This window comes from Ostrea edulis, chromosome 6 (assembly GCF_947568905.1).
Source record: "Ostrea edulis chromosome 6, xbOstEdul1.1, whole genome shotgun sequence".
In the NCBI taxonomy this organism is placed as follows: Eukaryota; Metazoa; Mollusca; class Bivalvia; order Ostreida; family Ostreidae; genus Ostrea; species Ostrea edulis.
Window position 1 is genome coordinate 56,074,467 of NC_079169.1, and position 21,910 is coordinate 56,096,376.

At 33.5% G+C, this 21,910-nt stretch overlaps 1 protein-coding gene and 1 long non-coding RNA gene across 3 annotated transcripts in view; one reads left to right on the plus strand and one right to left on the minus strand.

Annotated features, from left to right (window-relative positions):
* LOC125645906 (uncharacterized) overlaps positions 1–14,435 on the minus strand; it is a 22,830-nt gene extending 8,395 nt beyond the window's left edge. Inside the window, exons 1-3 of one of the 2 annotated variants that reach the window (XR_007359486.2) lie at positions 14,246–14,435; positions 13,760–13,880; positions 8,499–9,760 (exon numbers count right to left, since the gene is read on the minus strand). This is a non-coding gene — a long non-coding RNA (uncharacterized LOC125645906). Of the gene's footprint in view, positions 1–8,498; positions 9,761–13,759; positions 13,881–14,245 lie in introns of those variants that run through there. The other variant, XR_007359485.2, reaches the window with a different exon arrangement.
* A 1,369-nt stretch (positions 14,436–15,804) lies between these two features.
* Positions 15,805–16,767, plus strand: LOC125647264 (neuropeptide receptor npr-1-like). Its single transcript, XM_048873954.1, has one exon. It carries the CDS (start codon positions 15,805–15,807, stop codon positions 16,765–16,767), a length of 963 nt encoding a protein of 320 aa, XP_048729911.1.
* The last annotated feature ends 5,143 nt before the right edge of the window (positions 16,768–21,910 follow it).

The following is a 21,910-nucleotide window of genomic DNA, read 5'->3' on the forward strand; positions in this document are numbered from 1 at the left end:
TCGGTTTTTGCGATCTCATCCGAAAGACCGCCCCATTTAGTTGCCTCTTACGACAAGCAAGGGGTACTAAGGAACTATTCTAACCCGGATCCCCACGGGATTAGTGATTTTGAGATGTATGTATAATATCAATGAGACATATACCAGTAATGCCAACAATTTCATGCCCTGAAATTCGGTTCCAATTTGACTGCGTGACTTATTCGTCAATAACAAGTTAGGACCGTCTTATTTTCAGCTGAATAATTTCATTATTTGGTTTACAAAAGTAGCCGTACATATACAGAATAACACATGAACATTTAGTTTAGCCATATGGAGATAATTTATTTTATATTAGGCTAAGAAAATGTTCACGTGAACTCATCATCAGGTAAAATATGTTCCATTTATCTAATTTCATTAGTTTCCTATCCGGATCATTTATTACAATAATATCTAGACCTATGTGTATTTCAAAATGCCTTAATTATTGTCATTAACTCCATAACATCTATAAAACGAATTCACTAATTAAAAAATCTTATTCTGATACTGCTACATATAATAAAACCAAACCCCCTCCTTGCATATATATTTGGTAAGTGTGCAAACAAAATTAAGCGGATGTTATTTTCACATAAATAGAAACAAGAATTTTATCAATCAAGGGGTTAACTCCATGGTGAATTAACACATCTGTAGTTTGGCATCCACCATAAAATTTGCTTATTTTAACACTTTCACATTTCTTCCTGTCATTAGGTTTAGTTCATACCTTACATAAAATGCATGAGGGAAACCTTTTTCCGTTATCAGACACTTCCTCCATGTTACAAACACTCAAACTAAATTAAGTAAGACAGCTGGTTTAATAATGTGTTCAGTTCTTCGTTCTATAATGCTTAGTAATATTTTACTTAATTATGTAGGATAATATATTTAAAAAATAAATACATCAACTTTTACTTGGTCTAAACAATGACTGTTAAATTTTAATCCTTCGAAAACAAAAGCCGTCTTCTTTTGTACAAAGAAAAATTCATGTTTACCTTGTCTACATTTTCAAAATTGCAATTTAGATTTTGTATCAACACATAAACACCTAGGTATCACTTTCTCACATGATCGCACATGGTCAGCTTACATTGATTCGCTGTTAGCCAATGCTTATCAAAAACTTGGACTACTTAAAAAATTACAGTTCAAGGTCAGTTTGAAAACTTTAGCTATTTTATATACTACTTTCATTAGACCTCCTCTAGAATATGCATCTGAAGTATGGGGTGGGTATTCAAATCAAAATTCTGAAAAACTACAGTTAGCAACAGCAAGATTGGTTACTGGACTAACATCATTGGCATCAAGGAAATCTCTATATTTCGAAACTGGGTGGGAACCATTTATTGTTAGAAGATTGACAAAATTAAGAATAACTATGTACAAAATTTATCACAATATGGTACCCGAGTATCTGAAAGAAATTTTACCAAATATTCGTTCACATGAATCAAATTACGTTACAAGACAATCGCAAAATTATGGCATTCCTAAATGCAGATTAAACATCTATAAATCATCTTTTGTATCAAGAGGGGTACGTGAATGGAATTCCTTGCCCCTAGGAACAAGGCAATCTACGACATTTAGCTCGTTTAAAAAAAAATTACGCCTCCAAAAATCGCACCTTCCATCCTTTTTTTCTTTTGGAGAACGCTATTGGAACGTAATCCATACGAGACTAAGACACAACTGTGTATTGAATATAGATTTATTTAGATGTAATATCATTGACAGTCCTTTGTGTACTTGTGGTAAAGTAGAAGATGCTTACCATTTCTTTTTCTCATGTGCAAAATACACCGCCCCAAGAAATGACCTATTTAATGCTATTTTTAGAATGAATAATTTGCATATAGTAAACACACAGGTATTATTATGGGGAGATAACGCAATCAGTACCACAGAAAATGAAGAATTATTTTCCTATGTTCAGTTATTTATAAAGAGATCTGGTCGTTTTTAGTTGATGGAATTTGCATAACGATTACTTTGTACGTACTACATGCATATATTTATCAATTGTACATACATGTATATATTAATCAATTGTACTTATATATCTACAGATATAATTATTGATATAATTGCTTTATGAAAGCTAATCATTTTTGACCTTTGATATACCTTTGTGTTTCATTTCTTGAACATTATCATATATGTAATCAATTATCATATAGGAGAGGACGTTCTAAGTTTTAAGAACTTGTGCTCAAACCGTTTGTAATAACGTCCAGACAATAAAATATGTTCAAATCAAATCAACTTTTACTTCAGGAACGAGTGTCATTCATATGTTCACCTCTATTTTAATCAGTATTAATGATATCTTCTTCTTTTTTCCATTTGTCTTTTTTATTTTGTTATAAGATTTGTGGTTTTGAATATTTGCTGTTGAGACTGAATTTTCAATGATAAATATAATTTAAACAATGAAATATACACTGTTTTCGTTAACATTCTTTTTACATTCCCTTTTTTTTTTTTTTTTTTCCTTCGAATTATTCATTATTATTATCCCTTTTTATTAACTGCCTTGTATTTTTGCTAATTAGATAAAATGTAATTCTGTTTGTCAATGAATTTCATTTAAAAGCAAAACAAGATCCATATTGCTAGATATATTTTTCGTATTCATATTTGTATGTATTTCTATATATTTATTTCTGACGGATGAAATATGCAATGGACCGGAATAGCTGTGTGTCGAAATATAACGGTACCCGATGACGTAGGTCCAAATCAACAACCGAACGAATGTTGTAGATAGCTCAGAGACTTGTAGGGAACTTGTAGTCTACAGTCTATCCTTTGTATTGTTATGTGGACGCCTAATGTTTGTCTGATACAAATATATTGTACTATAACTTTAGAAACCATTAAACAATATGGGATAGGCCAATATATCTTCGCATCTAAGTAGCCTATCGAGTTAGGCACCCCTCGGCTCTCCAAGTCTTTTTATGGGTACTGACTAAAACCCGGTCTCGGTCCCGGTCTTCGGTCTCGGTCCCGTGACTAAAACCCGGTCTTCGGTCCCGGTCCCAGATACTTTTATTCGATACAAACATAATATATCAGGATATTTGAGCCCCATTTCTCAATAACTTAGGTATGACATCTCATGCCTGCATTCTGATAGTAAATTGATCATATTATTTTCTTCTTTCGTAAAATAATGTGAAAACTCCGGGACCGGTGGGACCGAGAAATAAAAACAATGCTAAAAGCCGGTCCCGGTCTCGACATTTTTCCTCAATAGCCGCTTTAATCTACCTTTTCATAAAAAATATAAGGACGTGATAATCAATGGCATCCCTATGTATACATATATTTCTGATTTATTGTGTGTGTAGGTTTTTTATTCCAATATTCTTTATATTTATGTCAGAATCGAACTCAACTATACATGTACGTGACATTTTGTCCCCAATGATCGTGTTACACTACCTTTTCATAAGAAGATAAGGATGTAGAAGGGAAATAATATATATGTACTTATCCTGGTGTATTTGTTTGTAATTTACAGTTAGTTTATTTGTTCATTTATTTTATTTCTTCTATTCCTGTCAAAATCAGTTTTCAAAGATTCATGTTTTGTATTCCAAACCCGATCTCTTTATATGGGTATATATCTTACATATATTTGTAAATAACCAATAAATAATAACTATAAAATATTTCTTCCTTTCTTACTTGATACTTAGTTTTATTTTATTTTTTTCATTTGTGGTTCTTTTAGATACAATGCTTAAAAAAAATCCACCTAATATATTTATAGTATCTATAAAAGTGTGTCATGCTCACCAAAAATGTCAGATTCTGTATACTTATACAGAAGATACCCTCTGAGTTTAGATGATCTTCAAATAATCTATGGAATGTTTTTACTGTAATATTATGTGGTAACTATATTTATTGTGAATAGCTATATACGTATATATACAAACATATATGTATTAATTATGCTGCACAAAAACTGTTTGTTTCCTATTTTCAAAATATCTTATATTTCAAAGTGCATAAATTTGACATAAATTCACTTTACAAACAATGAAATCTACATTTATAAATATGTAAGACATACATGTAAATTCATTTAAGAAATAAATTTCAGTTTTGAAAATACAAATAGGCCTACTGTTAGCGCTTCATGAAAAGTATGCCTGCGTGAAGCAATTTATACCCTCGTGTATTTTTACTAACCATTCAAAAGTCATGACTAAGGTTAAAGATTTTCAAAAGTAGGTCAAATTTGAAAGGTGAAGAATTGCATGTAAAGAAAGGTCTTGTCACAAGGAGTACACATGTGAAATATGAAAACCCTATCAACATGCATTCAAAAGTTATGCCGAAGGTGCAAGTTTTTACTGACAAACAGACGGATGGACCAAAAAGTATGTAAATGTGCCCTGAATATCCGATTACGGAGGTATAACATTTGCTTTTCAAAAGCATTATTCTTGTATTCAGAATCTTTCTGGAAAGGGCCGGGGGAGGGGGTTGTTGACAAGAGTGCACATTCATTTTGTTTCGCTATCAACAACAATTATTCATCATGTTTCTTTAAGGACAATATTTGGTTGTTGTTGTTTTTTTCATTTCACTCATGAACATAATTTTTAAAGTACTTCATACATCGTACATTCTGGACTCATATTTTGCACGTGCACTCTACTTTGTATTATTCTAATATTTACATAGAGACTTTTCTTCCCTGATTATAACAACTAATATAACATCATAATTTAACAAATTAATGCGATTCTCACGATACACTCGTAAATGAGAGAGAGAGAGAGAGAGAGAGAGAGAGAGAGAGAGAGAGAGAGAGCAGTAACCCGCGTATACATGTACATATACAGAGACCCGGTTCGGAATACACCAACATTGAATTTGAAAATTTTATCAATCGTGTGGTCAGGTGTTACATATATATTATTTCTCTTCTACATCCTTATCTTTTTATGAAAATGTAATATAACGCGTTCATTTGGGAGAAAAAAATCACGTAGTTGAGTTCGATTTTGACATTAAAAAGGAAAATTGGAATAAAACACAAACATACAATAAATCAGAAACATACATGTGCATACAAAGGAATGTCATTGAATATAACACTCTTATATTTTTGAATAAAAAGGTAGATTAAAGCGGCTATTTAGGAAAAATAAAAAATATCGAGACCGGGACCGGCTTTTAGCACTGTTTTTACTTCTCGGTCCCACCGGTCCCGGAGTTTTCACATATTATTTTACAAAAGAAGAAAATAATATGATCAATTTACTATCAGAATGCAGGCATGAGATATCATACGTAAGTTATTGAGAAATGGGGCTCAAATATCCTGATATATTATGTTTGTATCGAATAAAAGTATCTGGGACCGGGACCGAAGACCGGGTTTTAGTCACGGGACCGAGACCGAAGACCGGGACCGAGACCGGGTTTTAGTCAGTACCCTTTTTATGTACTGCGACAGCGATTTCAACATGCTTATCAGTGCCAAGAAAACTGAATGCACGAAGATGAAACATGTGAAGCCAGATATTTATTAAATTCAACGGTCTTCAGATAATAAAAATATATATAGTGTGATAACGTATAAAGAAAATGTGTGGAAGTGAAGGCGCGGCGCAGACGATGGGTGGATCTCGATTGTATCTGGAGTGGATTGGAGGGCATAGCTTCGTAATTGTTTAATCAAATAACTAAAACTGTTAACTAGTGCAAGGGTTTTGTAACTATCCCTAACATGGTTACATATATATTCAAGTTCATAAATTGAGCATATAATCTATTTGAAATCTTTGGGGCAAAATCGATTGATGTACGTAGCCTGATTTCGACGATGGCGCGGATCCAGTTTTATTTCAATAATATTGTTTGAAATAATCATATTTTATTAACTTTGAATAATTAATGGTTTCTTAAAAAGACAATGGAACAATCCCAAACTATAATATTTAAATATTACGATTTGTATTAAAAGTTTGGAAAAGTATTCGGATTTCGTGCATGGAATGGGAAATTCCGGTTATTTGCAGAACATAAAAAGTAAAAATTCACTTATCCCCCAGGCCTCGATCCAAAAAACCTCTTAACTTCTATGCAGTATGTAATATACTAATTTACAATTCATTAATATTTATTGGATCGAGGCCTGGGGGTTATACAAATTTTTGGTGCATATTGTTGGATATTATCAACTTTTACAAAAATAACTCAACTGTTATGGGTTCTGCATGTTATAATTTCAATATGCGTGAATTTTCGCGGAAAAAACACACTGGATTTATAAAGAAGAGGGTCTAAGCTAGCTGCAATAATGTAGCCCTATCCAAATTTTTTTTATTCTGACGTTTTCGGGATAGGGCTACAATTCCATAGGATCTCCGTAATGGTGCAAAATAATTTTATGAATAACCGATAATAAACTCTGTGTTATAGTCCCAAATGTTGTTTACACCAAAAGGAGTACCAACTTTGTGATCGGGCATGTCTAATAAAGGTGTTTTTCATTAAATATAATGTACAGCATGCAAAATTCTTCGTCTGCTCCGCCATGCTTGTTATCGCGAGATCTCGTAGGTGGATCTAATGAAAAACCTAAACATTGACAATCAGCGCGAAAATGTAGTTACTCGAGCCACTTCGACAAAGAAAGGAAAATCATATTGTTGCAGAAAGAATTTACACTCTGCTGTTCGGTTTTTAACTTGATATTAAATTCAAACCTTTTCAATATTAATACCGACGAAATAGCTTTCGCCTCCATACTTGTCCATTGATGTAAATACTACCTTATATGGCATATGCAAATGACTTGACAATCGGAAGTTGAAACTTCAGTACATCAAACATGGCGCACAAATATGAATTGAGAAATTGGAATTTATCGAAATTGTTGAAAACGGTAGAATAGAGCCTCACAAATCTTAAGTTGCAGGTTGTAAATTTATGTATTGACTAAGAAACATAGAATATCATTTTATTTACGTAAAGAAAGTCAGGAAATGTTTAGAATGAGCGCAAATGTTGCGGGAGTGAATCACTCCCGCATTTGCACCATTACGGAGATCCTAAGGAGTTGTAGCCCTTCCCCCCCAAAAAAAAAAATCAGAGAGGGCTACATTATTGCAGCTAGGTCTAAGCTATTTCATACCATGTTGGAATTTTGGAATGAAGATACTTTATTTTACTCAAAATTACAGGGCCATATTTGGGTATTCGTGGCTCTTGTTCTTTTTCTAGATTTTTGTCACATTAATACTGTATGCAAGGATCCGCAAGTAGTATGGATTCATATTTCTTTAGACCACACTGATGTCAACAATTACATAATCGTACCTGTACATATTATATCCAGTAAATGTAATTAAAAAGTGTCTACATAGGAAATATATTTACAAAGTACGTGTATATATGTAGGAAATATATTTCAAAAGTGGCTATGTAGGAATATATTTAAAAAGTGTATATGTAGAAAATATATATGTATTTACAAAGTATATATGTAGGAAATATTTATTCAAAAAGCGTATATGTAAGAAATATATCTAAATAGTAAATATTACACTCGAAAATGAAACCAAATTCTACTGACTTGACAGTTTATTACTATAACGTAGCATTGATATGACTATTATAGAAGACTGCTTATTCTTTCCTTACAACCATTTAATATATATATATATATATATATATATATATATATATATATATATATATATATATATCGACGACGTTTTATTTATTAACATTGCTAATTTTCACTCATATGTCGATTCGATATATCCCTGTGAACTCGAAATAAGACATCACAGAGTCGTCCACTTGTGCTTCATATCTAGATATTTTATTGAAAATAGATATTAAACAGCAAACTAACAACTCAACTTAATGATAAACGGGATGATTTCAGCTTCTCTATCGTCAACTTCCCATATTCCATTATCACCTGCATATGGTATTATATCTCTCAACTAATTCGATACACAAGAGCTTGTTCTGCGTATGACCAGTTTTTAAATTGAGGCAGGCTACTGTCAAACACGTTGATGGTGAAGGGTTTTCAACAATCTCGTTTAAAGTAAGCATTTTGCAAATTCTATGGTTGTTATACACCCAAAGTCAATAAAAGCGTGCAATTGAGGGTTTCAAAATCATAGTTTATCGACCATTCAAAATATATATGGTAACATGCGTTTATTAATGGTAAACATCTGTTGAACACTCACCTCAAATTGTTTCAAGTTAAGTATGACAGATTTTTTTTTTTACAGTAGGTCAAAGTATGGTATATTTTCGAGATTTTTCTCACATGTAACCTTCGTTACTGAGTCCTTGACATGATAATATGTAAGATAAACATTAATTTTCCATGTATTATTCCATAACTTGTATTGGAATTGACTGAGCATATATTTTTCTAATTTGCGAAAGACAATAAATACAGGTTTTCAAAGAAAATATTTAATCAACACAACAAGAAATTATCTGCTGTAAAAGTCAGCAATAAGATTTTAAGAGCGCAAAATACACGACTAGATATCACTTTCAATATCTTTGAAATGGCAGAAAATAAAATTGATTAACAAATATTCTCGAACAGTTCAATATGTATGAAACATGAAAACAAAAGACTAGCAATAGATATTGAACGATAGCTTTTTTGTGTGTAAATGAAGTAGCGCTATAATTATGTAACGTATGTTTCAACACTTACACAACAGTACATCCATGAAAATATTATGCCGAAACGATGTCATCATCAGTTATTTTTTACGATTGATGTTGCAAAATCATAACGACATCACTTAATTCAATGGAAATACCAATTTTAATAGAAATAGACAAACAAAAAAATTTACCAAATGTGTCTTTTCTTCTGAATTTGTTAATTTGCAATAAATATGCGATTAAAACAAAAGTAAAAGATTGATGTTTCGCAATATAAATGCTCATGACTCTTATAGAAATAACAGACACATATTTTGAAACCTGGATTGCTCTTTGTTATAATAAACAATGAAAGTAACGTATGTTTCTTATTTTTCCTTTCATTACTATAAACACATCATTTCTATTCAAAAAATGGAAAGAATCATATTTACCCATTTATAACAATCTGTTAACAATAATAATATAAAGAAAATGTTTAATTTCCCAACATTTTGATTAAATGTATACCGAGTCTTATGTTTTTGTTGCTTATTTTGGAATACCTTTCCATAGAAACTGTCAGTATAATCCACCACGCGGTGTTATGAATGAATATTTAACGTGAACCTTAAGACATAGATGTCCCCTATTAATTTTGAGGTCAAAAGGACAACGGTTAAACTACTCTGGACATACCTATATTGTCCGTTGAGAAATTTTTCCTTGATAGACATCAAACTTGAAACACTGGTATCCCCTTATGAATAGATGACCCCCATTGGATTCCAAGTCACAAGGTCAAAGGTCATACAAAATTACTCAAATGACCAGTTGCTTATAAGTATTTTGAGAGACAAAACTTACATGTGTCATTATGGTAGCCTTTGACCGGTAGTTAAACCTTTATTTTCACTGTCTATACAGACATTCTACCTTTTCAGTATTGCCACAAGGGGAGCAATATTTCTAAAACATTTTTTCATGGTTGTTCTTATGTTTTAATACATTTTTTTTTCATGGTAGTTATTCTGTACTTCTGCTCTCACAAGCGCCATTTCTGAAAAAATAAATAAATAATTAAAAACAAGTAGAATAATATTACGTAACGGAATTTCTGGTAACATACGTTACACTTAGATAAAATATTTTTGAATGATTTCTCTATAAGATTGCATAGAACAATCATCAGAGTTTAGTCCCTTCATTTCTAAGATATATTATGAAAAGATGCTGAATTCTAGCAAATTGATAAATGTAGAGTTGCATAGTTACATGTATCATAAATAGGACAGTAGCAGAGAAAAACATGGCCTGTATTTCTTGCAGAGGATATCTGTATATGCTAGTGAATACGGGAACAATAACACATTTGTTTCTTCATAACATAGTTGATATTCAACAAACATATCATTAAAGATGATATTTTATCAATATGTAGTTCAATATTTGATGTCTAATCAAGCATTTCATTAAGTAGCATACGTTACTTTGAGTAACGTATGTTACCAGCATTCTACTCAATGTAATTCTTACACCAGAGGAATTTCGAGATATTTGGAATACGATATACATTCTTTGATATCAGAAGAACAAATTCAGACCAAAACATTCCATCTGCGTAATCAATATTGTATATCAAACATTGCAGTTGTTGTAACAGTACTTACCGTAAGAGAAAATTAATCCTAATTCTCAAAGTTTAACACGTATTGACTTTCAAACTCAAATGTTCATAGTAGACGTTCATGTCGTATACCACATCATGCAGAGAGAAAGCAAAAATACGCGGGAAATTGTTATATCATTCCCTTTAATTAATTTCTCGGTAACGAATGTTACATCACGAATGTTACATCTTGACACGTTTGTCAAATTTCAGACCAATTAATGACTTCTGCAAAAGAAATGTTTATATTTTCATTCTCTGTACACTACGAGATTTTCATAAAAGGGGTAACGTTTGCTCTGCAAATACGTTTTCATAAAAAGTTTATTGTATCGTATGGTACATTTCTAAAATCAGAATGCAAAATTTTGAGAATAATGATGACTTCTTCTCAATGCCACATCCAAATATCGCTTGATGAATATTTTCCCACAGTTTTTGAATATTTTAGCGCCAAAATAGATCAAAAACATAAAGATAACACGAAATCTTTGTCCATACATTGGGTGTTTAATTGACCCTATGATCACATAATATAATCTGGCGACATGGAGTAATATATACACCGCTGCTTAAAATCATACGCAAAAGGTGTTAAACTTTTATTGAACGAAAATTTAGGAAATACAAATGATATTAACGCAAAGAAAATTAAAAAACACGCTCTCAGAATTTTATATATGCTTGTTCAATTTTAAAAATTGAGTCGGCGACAGTCACGTATGTTACAAAATTAGGGTATCTACGCTTCCTACCAAGTTTATAAGTAAAGAGGAAATAAAAAGTATACCATGCCTAGGGAGGCTATGGGTCCATGAATGTATAACACACAAAATATATGATTTGATATAGCTTATTTTCTAATAAAGTGCCGGCGACATCGATTGCACGCTTTTATTGACTTTGAGTGTATAACGATCTAGTTCGTCAATACAACCTATTATTGGGTCAAATGCTGTCTGACGTGTTTCATACCGATTGCTAGGTCGTTCATGGTACACTGATTTTGACTACAGATAACTCCGTTTACCTGATCAAGATATAGGGCTCACGGCGGGTGTGACCGGTCGACAGGGAATGCTTACTCCTCCTAGGCACCTGATCCCACCTCTGGTGTGTCCAGGGGTCGATCCGTGTTTGCCCAACTATCTATTTTGTATTGCTTATAGGAGTTATGAGATTGATCACTGTTCGTTATCTTCACCTTTTATACGAAAAAATTCATGATATCAAATTTAAGAGTTTAAAAGTACATTTTAGGAGTAATAAAAATTTCTAGGATTTCACATAATTTTCAAGGTCTTGTTTTAAAATTAAAATGGAACTTTAAAAAGTTGGGATTTGAGATCAATTTTTTTTAAATTATTGGAAAAAATACTCAAATTTTTTTTTTACAAAATGTTGAGCAAATTAGTTTAAACTTTTTAAAGAATCGGTCTTCTGTTTGGAAAAATATATCAATCAAATTAATGAATTACAGCATTTGAACTAGTTCCAAGTTTCAACTATTTGTATCGTAAATTATAAAATAAAATACACGTATAGGAGTATAAAAATAGAAGACATATTGAATGAAACAGAAACTGTAATATGATACAGATTTAGAATTTTTTGATTAATCGATCCTTCTACCACAATATAGTCCCTGCCAAACCCTTTCAAAATATGAATTGACACAAAATATTAAACTGGATAGGGTTCAGTAATAAATGTGTAATTTGTTTACACCAATGGGATCGGTATTGAACCAGTAAATACTTAGTTATAGCAATCGCAGTTGTGCTCAAAAGCTCAAGAGCCAACTTCCTTAAAGGTTTGCATTTGAATACATAAGAAATGATTTTCCTTTCTCCAAATATAAAACCCCCATGCATTTACTAAATCTTTGGCATTGATTACTAATCAAAGTTCAATAACGTCAGTGTCTGACAACAGTAGAGGTTCGGTATAACTTTTAAGTTATTTCTTAATATCATAACAGTATGTATAACATGCATTTGATACCAAAGTTTGGCAACCTATCATAGTAAAATGTATTGTATACATAATCTTTATATAAGAAAAAGACCGGAATAATTTATTCTTTTCTAACCCTCTTTCTCATTTTGAATGAACTCAAGTGTCTAATAATGGATTGGTTGTGTGAATAAATGGAAGATAAAATACCCCGTACCCCCTAGTCAGGAGGGTTTGTAAGGGGATGTTACAACCCTGACTGTTATTGTAAATTGAAGAAATCTTGTGTATTATGTATGTAATTGTTCTTCAAAGTGTATCATTTACAAACATGTCATTGTTCACTTTTCTTTACAGTATAACCTTTTGTACAGCTATACTTAGTACCTAATATGTACAAAAGGCATATCAGTCGAGTTAGACTATCTTATCAAAATCTTGAAATTGAAACAGGTCACCATAACGAAACCTCTCTTGCGAGCTACATGTATGTTGCTCATGTGTGTTGCATTTGTTAATTCAAAACATGAATTTCATTAAAAATTTCCTTTAAAATAGGTTTCAAATTAGATATTTCTCTATGAGTACTCTCAATCCTTTGATGATTTTCCTTAGTGGCTGGTAGCTTCTACGGGCGTATTCGCTGCTGGCTAGTGGCTGCTAGCCTCAGTCTGGTCATAACAATATACTTAGAGAAAATAGAGTAAGCAAATTTTGTAAAAATGACTTAGAGGACGAATACACACTGTGCCACTTTGCATTAATTTGTCCTTATTACGAGGAACTTCGTCATAAATAATTCAAAAAGTACTTTTGGCAAAAACCATCTGCTTTCAAAGTACAATTATTAAAAGTGTTCATAATATACATGAACTTTGTAATTTAGGAAATATTTATAAAATTATTCCCCGTCGTTTGAATTTGTACACCGCCATACAATGCCATTTTTATATATTTATGTATACATATAACATTGATGTGATAAGATTTAGGTCTTACACAATAAAGATAGTAGATGTATTATAGCTGAATTTATAATCAGCGTATTTAAAAAAAGAATGCAATGCGTCACTGCGACAGTCATGAAGTATACCGGCGTTCATACCCTCATTTTCAAGAAGAAATGTCATAGCTACTGATAAATATATCTACAAGAAATATTCTACTCCAAGGTATGAATACACGAGCAATAGTACAGTAATCATTTAGATGGTGAGTCATTTTCGTAAAAGAATGTGCTTTAAAATTCAAAAAATTACGCTTCTTGAACTTTGCTGTGTAAAACGTCAATAACTGTAAAATGCTAAGTAGTCCGGTATTTCTATACAAAAATATTCCATTCAGGATGAAATGCATTAATTTAAGTTGATTCTGAATCTAAGAATGGTACATGTATATAGTTTCCTTTGGACAATTAGCTAAACTTTCACTTACCTGACCCCGGTGCTGTTGTCGTCTGTCAGTAAGGACAAAACTGTTGTTAATTCCTTCCCCAACTTTCTTTTTTCCCCTGCATGCACCACGGGTACTTGGAGTTAATGTAAACTAGGGTTTGCTATATTATGAAAAATAAAAACCAAGTTAAAATCAGAGAAGAGTTTACTATCCATTGGAAATTAAAAAACCAAAAGCCCAACCCAATTAATATTAGTCATGAACTTAACAAATGGAGATGAGAAGAAGAAAAAACCCCACTGTATATCAGAAACCCCCCAGTTAATAACACACACACACACACACATATATATATATATATATATATATATATATATAAGTTAACATTATTGGAGATAGGGAAAAATCCAATACAGGTCACCACTGGAAAAGACAGGGGAAACCAATTAATTGCATTTTTGAATTATGTCAATGGAAACAATGTACTGTTGTAAGAAAAATGAATGATACAAAACTCCAACTTACATGTAATTAGTTTACTTTTCAGATTACTACATCAAATTTGGAAATAATCTGCAAATATACATTCGAGAGGATTGAGGGATCAGCTGTCTTATCCCCTCTTCTGTTCTAACCTTAAAGTGACACACAACACGACAACACTATTCATAACTGTTTAAAAAACAAGCTGTTTCCAGAAAAAAACCTCATTGATAAAGCATAAGTGTTTCGGGAAGTGAAAAGTACATGCGCGTTAAAGTTTCCGGTTGCGCTTTGGGTCTCAATAAGTGTGTGTGTGTGTGTGTGAGAGAGAGAGAGAGAGAGAGAGAGAGAGAGAGAGAGAGAGAGTTTTCACAAAATTTGATTTATCATAACTGATACCGCTTCTACGTTTACAATAGTACTGTTTTCGTATGCATATGCATCGGTATTTTAAAAACATTATTTGTGCATGGTAAATCGATATTATTGTTAATTGATTAGTATTAAATCATCATCTTGTTTAGTATGTATAATCCTATACTGATACGGTAACTTGCAATACTGTACAATGTCTGGAGAACCCTTGAAAATATTGTCAAAATGTGGTGAATTACTCTGTTATCATGATGAAAAGTTCATTAGTGACTGGGCGTGACCTTTTGTTACGTCAGATACCTTACTTTTTATGACTTTGTTTCATTTTTTTTTTTTTTATTGCTGACGCCTTCTTTTAACTCCCTTGGTTGTGTGCATGTCATTATAAATGCAGGGTGCGAGACCAATGAATATATTTAGGAATACCTTAACATGGATGTAGATTACCAAACCTTGATTTAGAGTTTGTCGTGGGGGTAGGGGTGGGTTTTTTAAATCCAACACTAGGAAGAGCGTGTTTACCAATCCTATTATAGAGCATATGCAAAGCTTAAGTTTTTTTAATTTCTGAAATAAAATAAGGCAAATGAAGGCTACCACTTTGGGTCAGTAGGAAAGATATTTAATTAGGTAAAATAAAGCGAAGGGTAAACAAGATTACTAAGTGTAAAGATGGGCGGTATTGTTTGCTAGCCTAACCGAAAGAAAAAAATATCAGAAAAAGTATTGTCTGAAATGAATTTTTTTTTGATACATGTAGATCTATAATATGAATCGGGGAAATTTCATACTTTAATCCGGTTGAAAAAGTGAACATAGATGAATTGATTCATTTCAGTAACACCTTGGCTCTTTAGAAATATCATTACAAGCACGTTAATGAGACTCGAGTACTTTCACTATAGTTTCCATCTTCGATGATTCACTAAAATTGTGTAAATACTCCCTGAAATTAAAGGACCAGTCCGGAAAATGTTTCTATCAGACTGATATTTCCTTCCCTATATTTAAAACTGAGCTCGTGATCCAGACCTCACTTAATGATTTAACGCACTTGAAGCAACATCATTTAACGGTGGAGTTTCCTCGTCATGGACAACAACTTTACTATGGAGTGGGAGCAGTACTTGATTATCCGGCGAATACCATACACAGTATATCTCTATATCTGTCTAATTATTGGTACTGTAGGAAATGGTCTAGTAATTGTGACATATATTCTTAAAATGCGTGGGGATCTTGGACATCGATACTTCATTCCGCACTTAGCTGTGATGGACCTTATTGCGTGCTGCTCGGCTTCCATTTTGTGTCTGCTGTCCAACTTTTATCCACTCAGTTTTCCATCCAATGCTCTCTGTCGATTTTTTTGGTACACGTCTTGGTCCAGTTCAGCGATATCTTATTTGATTTTATTGCTGATTGCGATTCAGAGATATCTAGCTGTCTGCAAACCTCACGGGCCACAAATGAGTGGAAAGTGGTGTCGCATAGTGTATGGCTCAACAATAGGAATTTGTATGCTCCTGGCAATCCCGTTCGTTTTCCTAACTGGCAACATTCCAGTAACGCAAGTGTTCCAAGGGGAAAATCTGACAGCATACTACTGTTCAACTGGTGCGGGGGAAGAAGGCTCGAGGGATTTCGAAACCGTTTACTTCAGCTTCTTGTCTCTTGTTGGGATTTCCAACATTGTGGTCACAATGGGTTTCTATATTCCAATAGGATTAACGATTTATCGTACATTTAACAGGAAACACAAACAGGATTTCAATACCCCTGGTGGTGAGGAGAGCATAGAGGCAGATTCCTCAGCAGACGGGAAAGTCAGTGAAGTGTCTTATTCAACCGACAATAGTAAATGCAGAAAGTCCTCTCTTTCAAGTAAAAGATCAATGTCCGTTTTCAGGAAAATCTCTGAGAAGAAGAGGACGAAGACAAAGAACCGTTTTACGGTGATGCTGATGTTAATCGCTCTTATCTACATCGTATCTAATGTCCCTACCTTGGCTTTGATCATTATCTGGAAGGAGGACCCGGAATTCTGGACGGTAGTCGATGACGTCAAATTGAACATACTGATTATTCTCAGAAGATTGTTTCTGATCAACAACATCGTGAACCCGTTCCTGTATGGATATTTCGATCTGAGATTCAGATGTAAAGTGATAGAACTGTTTGGATTTTGAGTTGTCTCGGTATCCTATATACTATTTAGTTCATGTTTTGATGACGAGTTGTGTCCACTGGGCGTCAGTAACTTTTACTGCGGTAAAATGGATTTAAATATAAATCCTTATTTTTGACGACCCCGAAATGACGTGAATGGCTTTTGTAAATGTAGAAATACACAGGTTCATTTTGTAATTGAAAAGGAAAACAAAAGAAAGACAAAATAATCAACAAACAAACAAATAACTTCGATGACAAAATATATACTAACTGAAATTAAATATCGTTGACATTGTGTTTTATGTGCACTTCAGATCCATGGCGTTTATCTAGAGCGCAGGGCCATGGAGCTTAAATACATGTAGAAAGTCCTATACATTTATTGAACAGATATCTTCTCTCTGTTCACAACAACTTGTAGACATCAGATTATAGTTTACAAAAAACGAAAGATATGAAATGAACCATCACGCAACCAAAATGTTGCGAGCCATAAAACCAAACTGAGTTCAACTCTGATTTCAGCGACACTGGATTAAGAACTGAGTTCAAGCCAGTTTGAGCATCAAGAGGTTTGGATAATTTTCTGTGTCTACATATGGGGGATGCATCGTAATTGTGTAATTATATGTCCTTCTAAGTTTTAGTTGAGAAAAAAAAAAACCCATCAAACAAACAAACGGAAGGATAGACCTGTATTATCTAGATTAAACAGAAGTCTGATCTACTAAATATAGACTTAGTTTTGTAAGCTGTTAGTCAATATGTAAGAACAGTTACAATTATTGACACGGCAATGAACAGCATAGAAATAGTCAATAAATCGAACTGAATCAATTATGAAAATAAATTAATTTATATTTTCTCCAAGCTCATCCTTTTGAGCACTTTTGAATGGTGTTTCATTCTATTTGGGAGCGGATGGTAGTTAATGCTTGTATTCTAAACAAGACTCATTCAGCCTAGAAAATCGTTTGATGACTTGTCGCGAAATAAATATCTATGGAGACTTTCAATATGTTGATAGTAGAGTATTAAGACGTGCCAAAGTGCTTTGTCAAGTGCATTTTAGGAAATTCGTATTACGATTACTTGAAATCATAGTGAAAATATATGCAACACTTATCTAGAATGTTTGTTTTACGTGCCTTTGATAATTGTTCACACATATCACGTCGTACAGGTCGGTTTGATACGGTCATGGCACGCGCGGGAATCGAACTTAAAACCTTCCGTTTATCTTGAGACACACACACACGTATTACACAGCACCACCTCTTTCAAGAGTTTGAATGACAATGAAAAGTTAACTCTCCAAAATTGCAGACCTTATATATAATGCATATGCATGAAATCAAAGCAACGAAAATGAAACTGGAACGAAAATGAAACTGAAATATATATTCACATGATACTCTTGACAAGGCATCTGCAAATACATTGCTTTTGTCTTTAATATGCTTAATATTGATATCACATTCTTGAGACAATAAACACTATCCTGTGAGTTTGAAATTTTATGTGAAATCGTGAGGGGGTTGTGATCTATAATAAGAATTGGTTGCACAGTAACATTTAAATAAACATCAAAACTGTCGTAAAACTAACAACAAAGCAATGATAGACTGATTTGTTCACATTTTGAAAGTTTATTTGAAAAAAAAGACACATCTCTATCTACATGGTCACTCTGTTCTTGAAGCAATGCAGCCCCAACTCCTACACCACTATCAACAATAAGCTTAGCTTCTCAGAAAACATCTGGGACTGAAAGAACTGGATACTTATAAGGAGAGATTTTGTATTGCAAAAAGGATATGTCACAGTTGTTTATCCATTCAAGATTAATGGTCTTATGATATAGGTTAGTAAGAGGACCAACTATTGAGGAAAACATGTGGACAACATTTTCTGTAAAAAAAAAACAACCCAGTCATGCTCAAAAATCTCTTTCTTGTTTGTGGGAGTCGGGTTCTTTGCGCAATCTAATTAAAGTCAGATCCTTGGATACGCTCACAATTGCCATACGGCGCAGATCTAAGAAATCCTATTTTAATTAGATTGGTTCTTTGCGATTACTTCCAATTTAGCCATAATAGGTGTAACTTAACCTTGACCTACTTTATGACCTAAATATCCTGCATTAACATGATAAAAGTCACTCTTTTCAATGTTCACTGTTAAGTTCGCTTCAAGCCAGAATGTCCAAAAATGCACGCATGATATAGAGATGTTTGTCCCGTGTATCACTGCAGGTATATCACGACATTATCGATGTAGGCTTCACATCCTGGGTAGTTACGATGAAGGGAGTGAATCATCCTAAGGAAGGTAGCTGGAGAATTTTCATGTCAAACATTACTTTGTATTGGATGAACCCATCAGTAGACGCAAGTATAGACATTTCTTTGGCTGTTTCAGTAAATGGTACTTGCCAGTAACCCTTTAGCAAGTCGAATTTTCTGACAAATTTGCATTTCGATTTTGTCAACCAATCGATTCTGGTGTACGGACACGATATGTTTTTATGACAGAATACACAATCTTTAGGTACCTTCGAGTTTCTGTATGAGAATACAAGGTGATCTCCAATCACATTTACTTGGATGTTAATGTCATTGTCCAGGATATACTGCACTTTCTATCCCCAAACACTGCAATTTTAGTGGATGCTTACTTCTCTTAGGCACCCGATCCCACCTCTGGTGTGTTCAGGGGTCCGTATTTGCCCAACTCTCTATTTTTGAATTGCATATAGGAGTTATGAGATTGATCACTGTTCGTTATCTTGTTGAAACAACCCTGACATAAAATTCGAACCTTGATCTAAGTGAATGGCCGGTGAAGGACTTCAAATTTAGGCATATGCTCGGCGCTTACGGCCATTGAACAGTGATAGTTCTTTAGCGTGCCACACCTACTGCAAGTACATGTATGGATATATTGGTATGAAGAATCCAAGTGCGAGGTATACATCTATTTCCTCATCACATTCATTACCCACAATAATAGATTGTGGTGATAGATAACATTTTTACTAGGCATTGCCTTAAGAGGGAAGATTCTAGATAGATTACATCTTTGCAATTAAAAGTAAGTGGTTGTAGTTAAGTAGGCCAATTAATATTTCCTGATTTTGGATTAGCGATGCAATCTTTCATTAGCGTTTTCATATTCAACTTTGACAGTTTGAAAAATTACAAGCTATAACATTTATTAATTTTTAATTCATTTCTTGATACATTTATCAGGTATTCAATTTACAGACGCAAAATCGTGTTGAAAATTTAGTGAAAATCATCTAGGTGTTATATGTTTTATCTTAATTTCCTTTGTATTTATGAAGTGTGAAAAACCAAACAAACTATGCCTACTATCCACAAAAACAGACGAATCAGTTAAACAATGTCCCAAGAAAGGACAGCTATGCTTTACCTAGGATAAAATATTTCTTGGATTGTTTGGCAGGTGCATCCTATTCCTCTGTTATAGACATGAAATACAATTACCATCAGATAGAAATTCATGAAAAGCATAAAGAGAGAAAGACCTTTACAGTTGCTCCGTTGGGATTTTATGAATATTATTAGTTACACAGTTAGTTAGTGACCTGATACGGAAAAATAAATGGTGTGAAAAAAACCCGTATCTGGCGAGGCGAAGCCGGTTTTCTTTTCACACCATGTATTTTTCCGTATCAGGTCACTAACTAACCGTGTAACGAATTTATCACGTCGAAGACCTCTAACTGTATATGTGGGGGTCTATATTATACAACTTAGTCAAATGCCTTTCCTTTTGTTTAAGAATAATTTTTGTCACGGCTGCAAGTCGAACCCGACAATAAGTTACTCGCGCAATACGGATTTTTCTCGCATGATACGGTTTTTTCACGGCGTCATGTGGCCATGATCTGACCAATTAGATTTCAATAAATTTGTCTGAGGCGTAATAATAAGCCGTATGTCGACGTTAGACTGGTCAGAAATAACCGACGAATCTATTTGCATTATATGCGGCTATGTTATGGGAGATCTACCATATGAAGAATGCTTGGTAATTTCTCCTCAAGTGCTTACAAGTCTGGAAAACTTTGATGTGCAGGATGGAATTACAACAACGGATCTAACGGAGAAAAGCTCAACACCAGGGTAGAATGACTATAGACAGGATCCATGCTGTCAAGGATAGAGAAGGTTTCTACGAAAAACAAAACATCCTGATGATCAAGGATGATTTCACTCGATTGGCCCAAGCAATTCCTACCAGAAACCAAACAGCAAGAAGATTGATTGAATAATATTAAAGAGAGCACTGATTATCAAACATAGAGACTTGAGCAAGTCTAATACAGACGTTGATGGTGGCAATATTTTAGACATGACTGCAGAAACATGGCAACAGGAGAAACAAGAAGTAGAGAACATGGATGATAAGACAGAGTATGTAGGGGCCCTGATAGAACAGACTCAGAGAGTTCAGAAATGAAGGTGGCGATGTCAATCCAGATGAGACCCATTAGCATATCCTAATTCTAAATTTTCGGTCCTGATATCGGTATGTGAGTAGACGGAACTTCTTCAGGTAAAGGCGATTCAGACTGATACTGACCTATCAAAGTAACTTGCTTGTCTGATGTTCTCGTGCTCTCTTTGACTGATGACTTACTTGATAATTTTGAAGTGTCATGATCGGAGTATTACCTGAAGTACCACAGTCTTCAAGATTACTATACGCATTTAATAGGCTGAATTGGAGTATTTCCACAAATTTGCTCAGATTGTGAACATTTGTCAGGTTTGATGGTCAAAAAGTTTATCATCATGAGGTATTTCACGGGATGTAATGTTCTTTTGAGTATCCAAGACTTTCAGGGAAAATGAAAGATGAAGATAACGAACAGTGATCAATCTTATAACTCCCACAAAAAATGCAAACCAAAGTTGGGCAAACACGGACCACTGGATATACCAGAGGTGGGATCAAGCGTGAGCCCCATATCTTGATCAGGTAAACGGAGTTATCTGTAGTCAAACTCAGTGTGCCAAGAATGGCCGAAGAATTGATAGAAACACGTCAGACAGCATTTGACCCAATAATAGGTTGTATTGGCAAACTAGATCGTTATAATGACCATATACTTTGCGTAATGCTGACTTT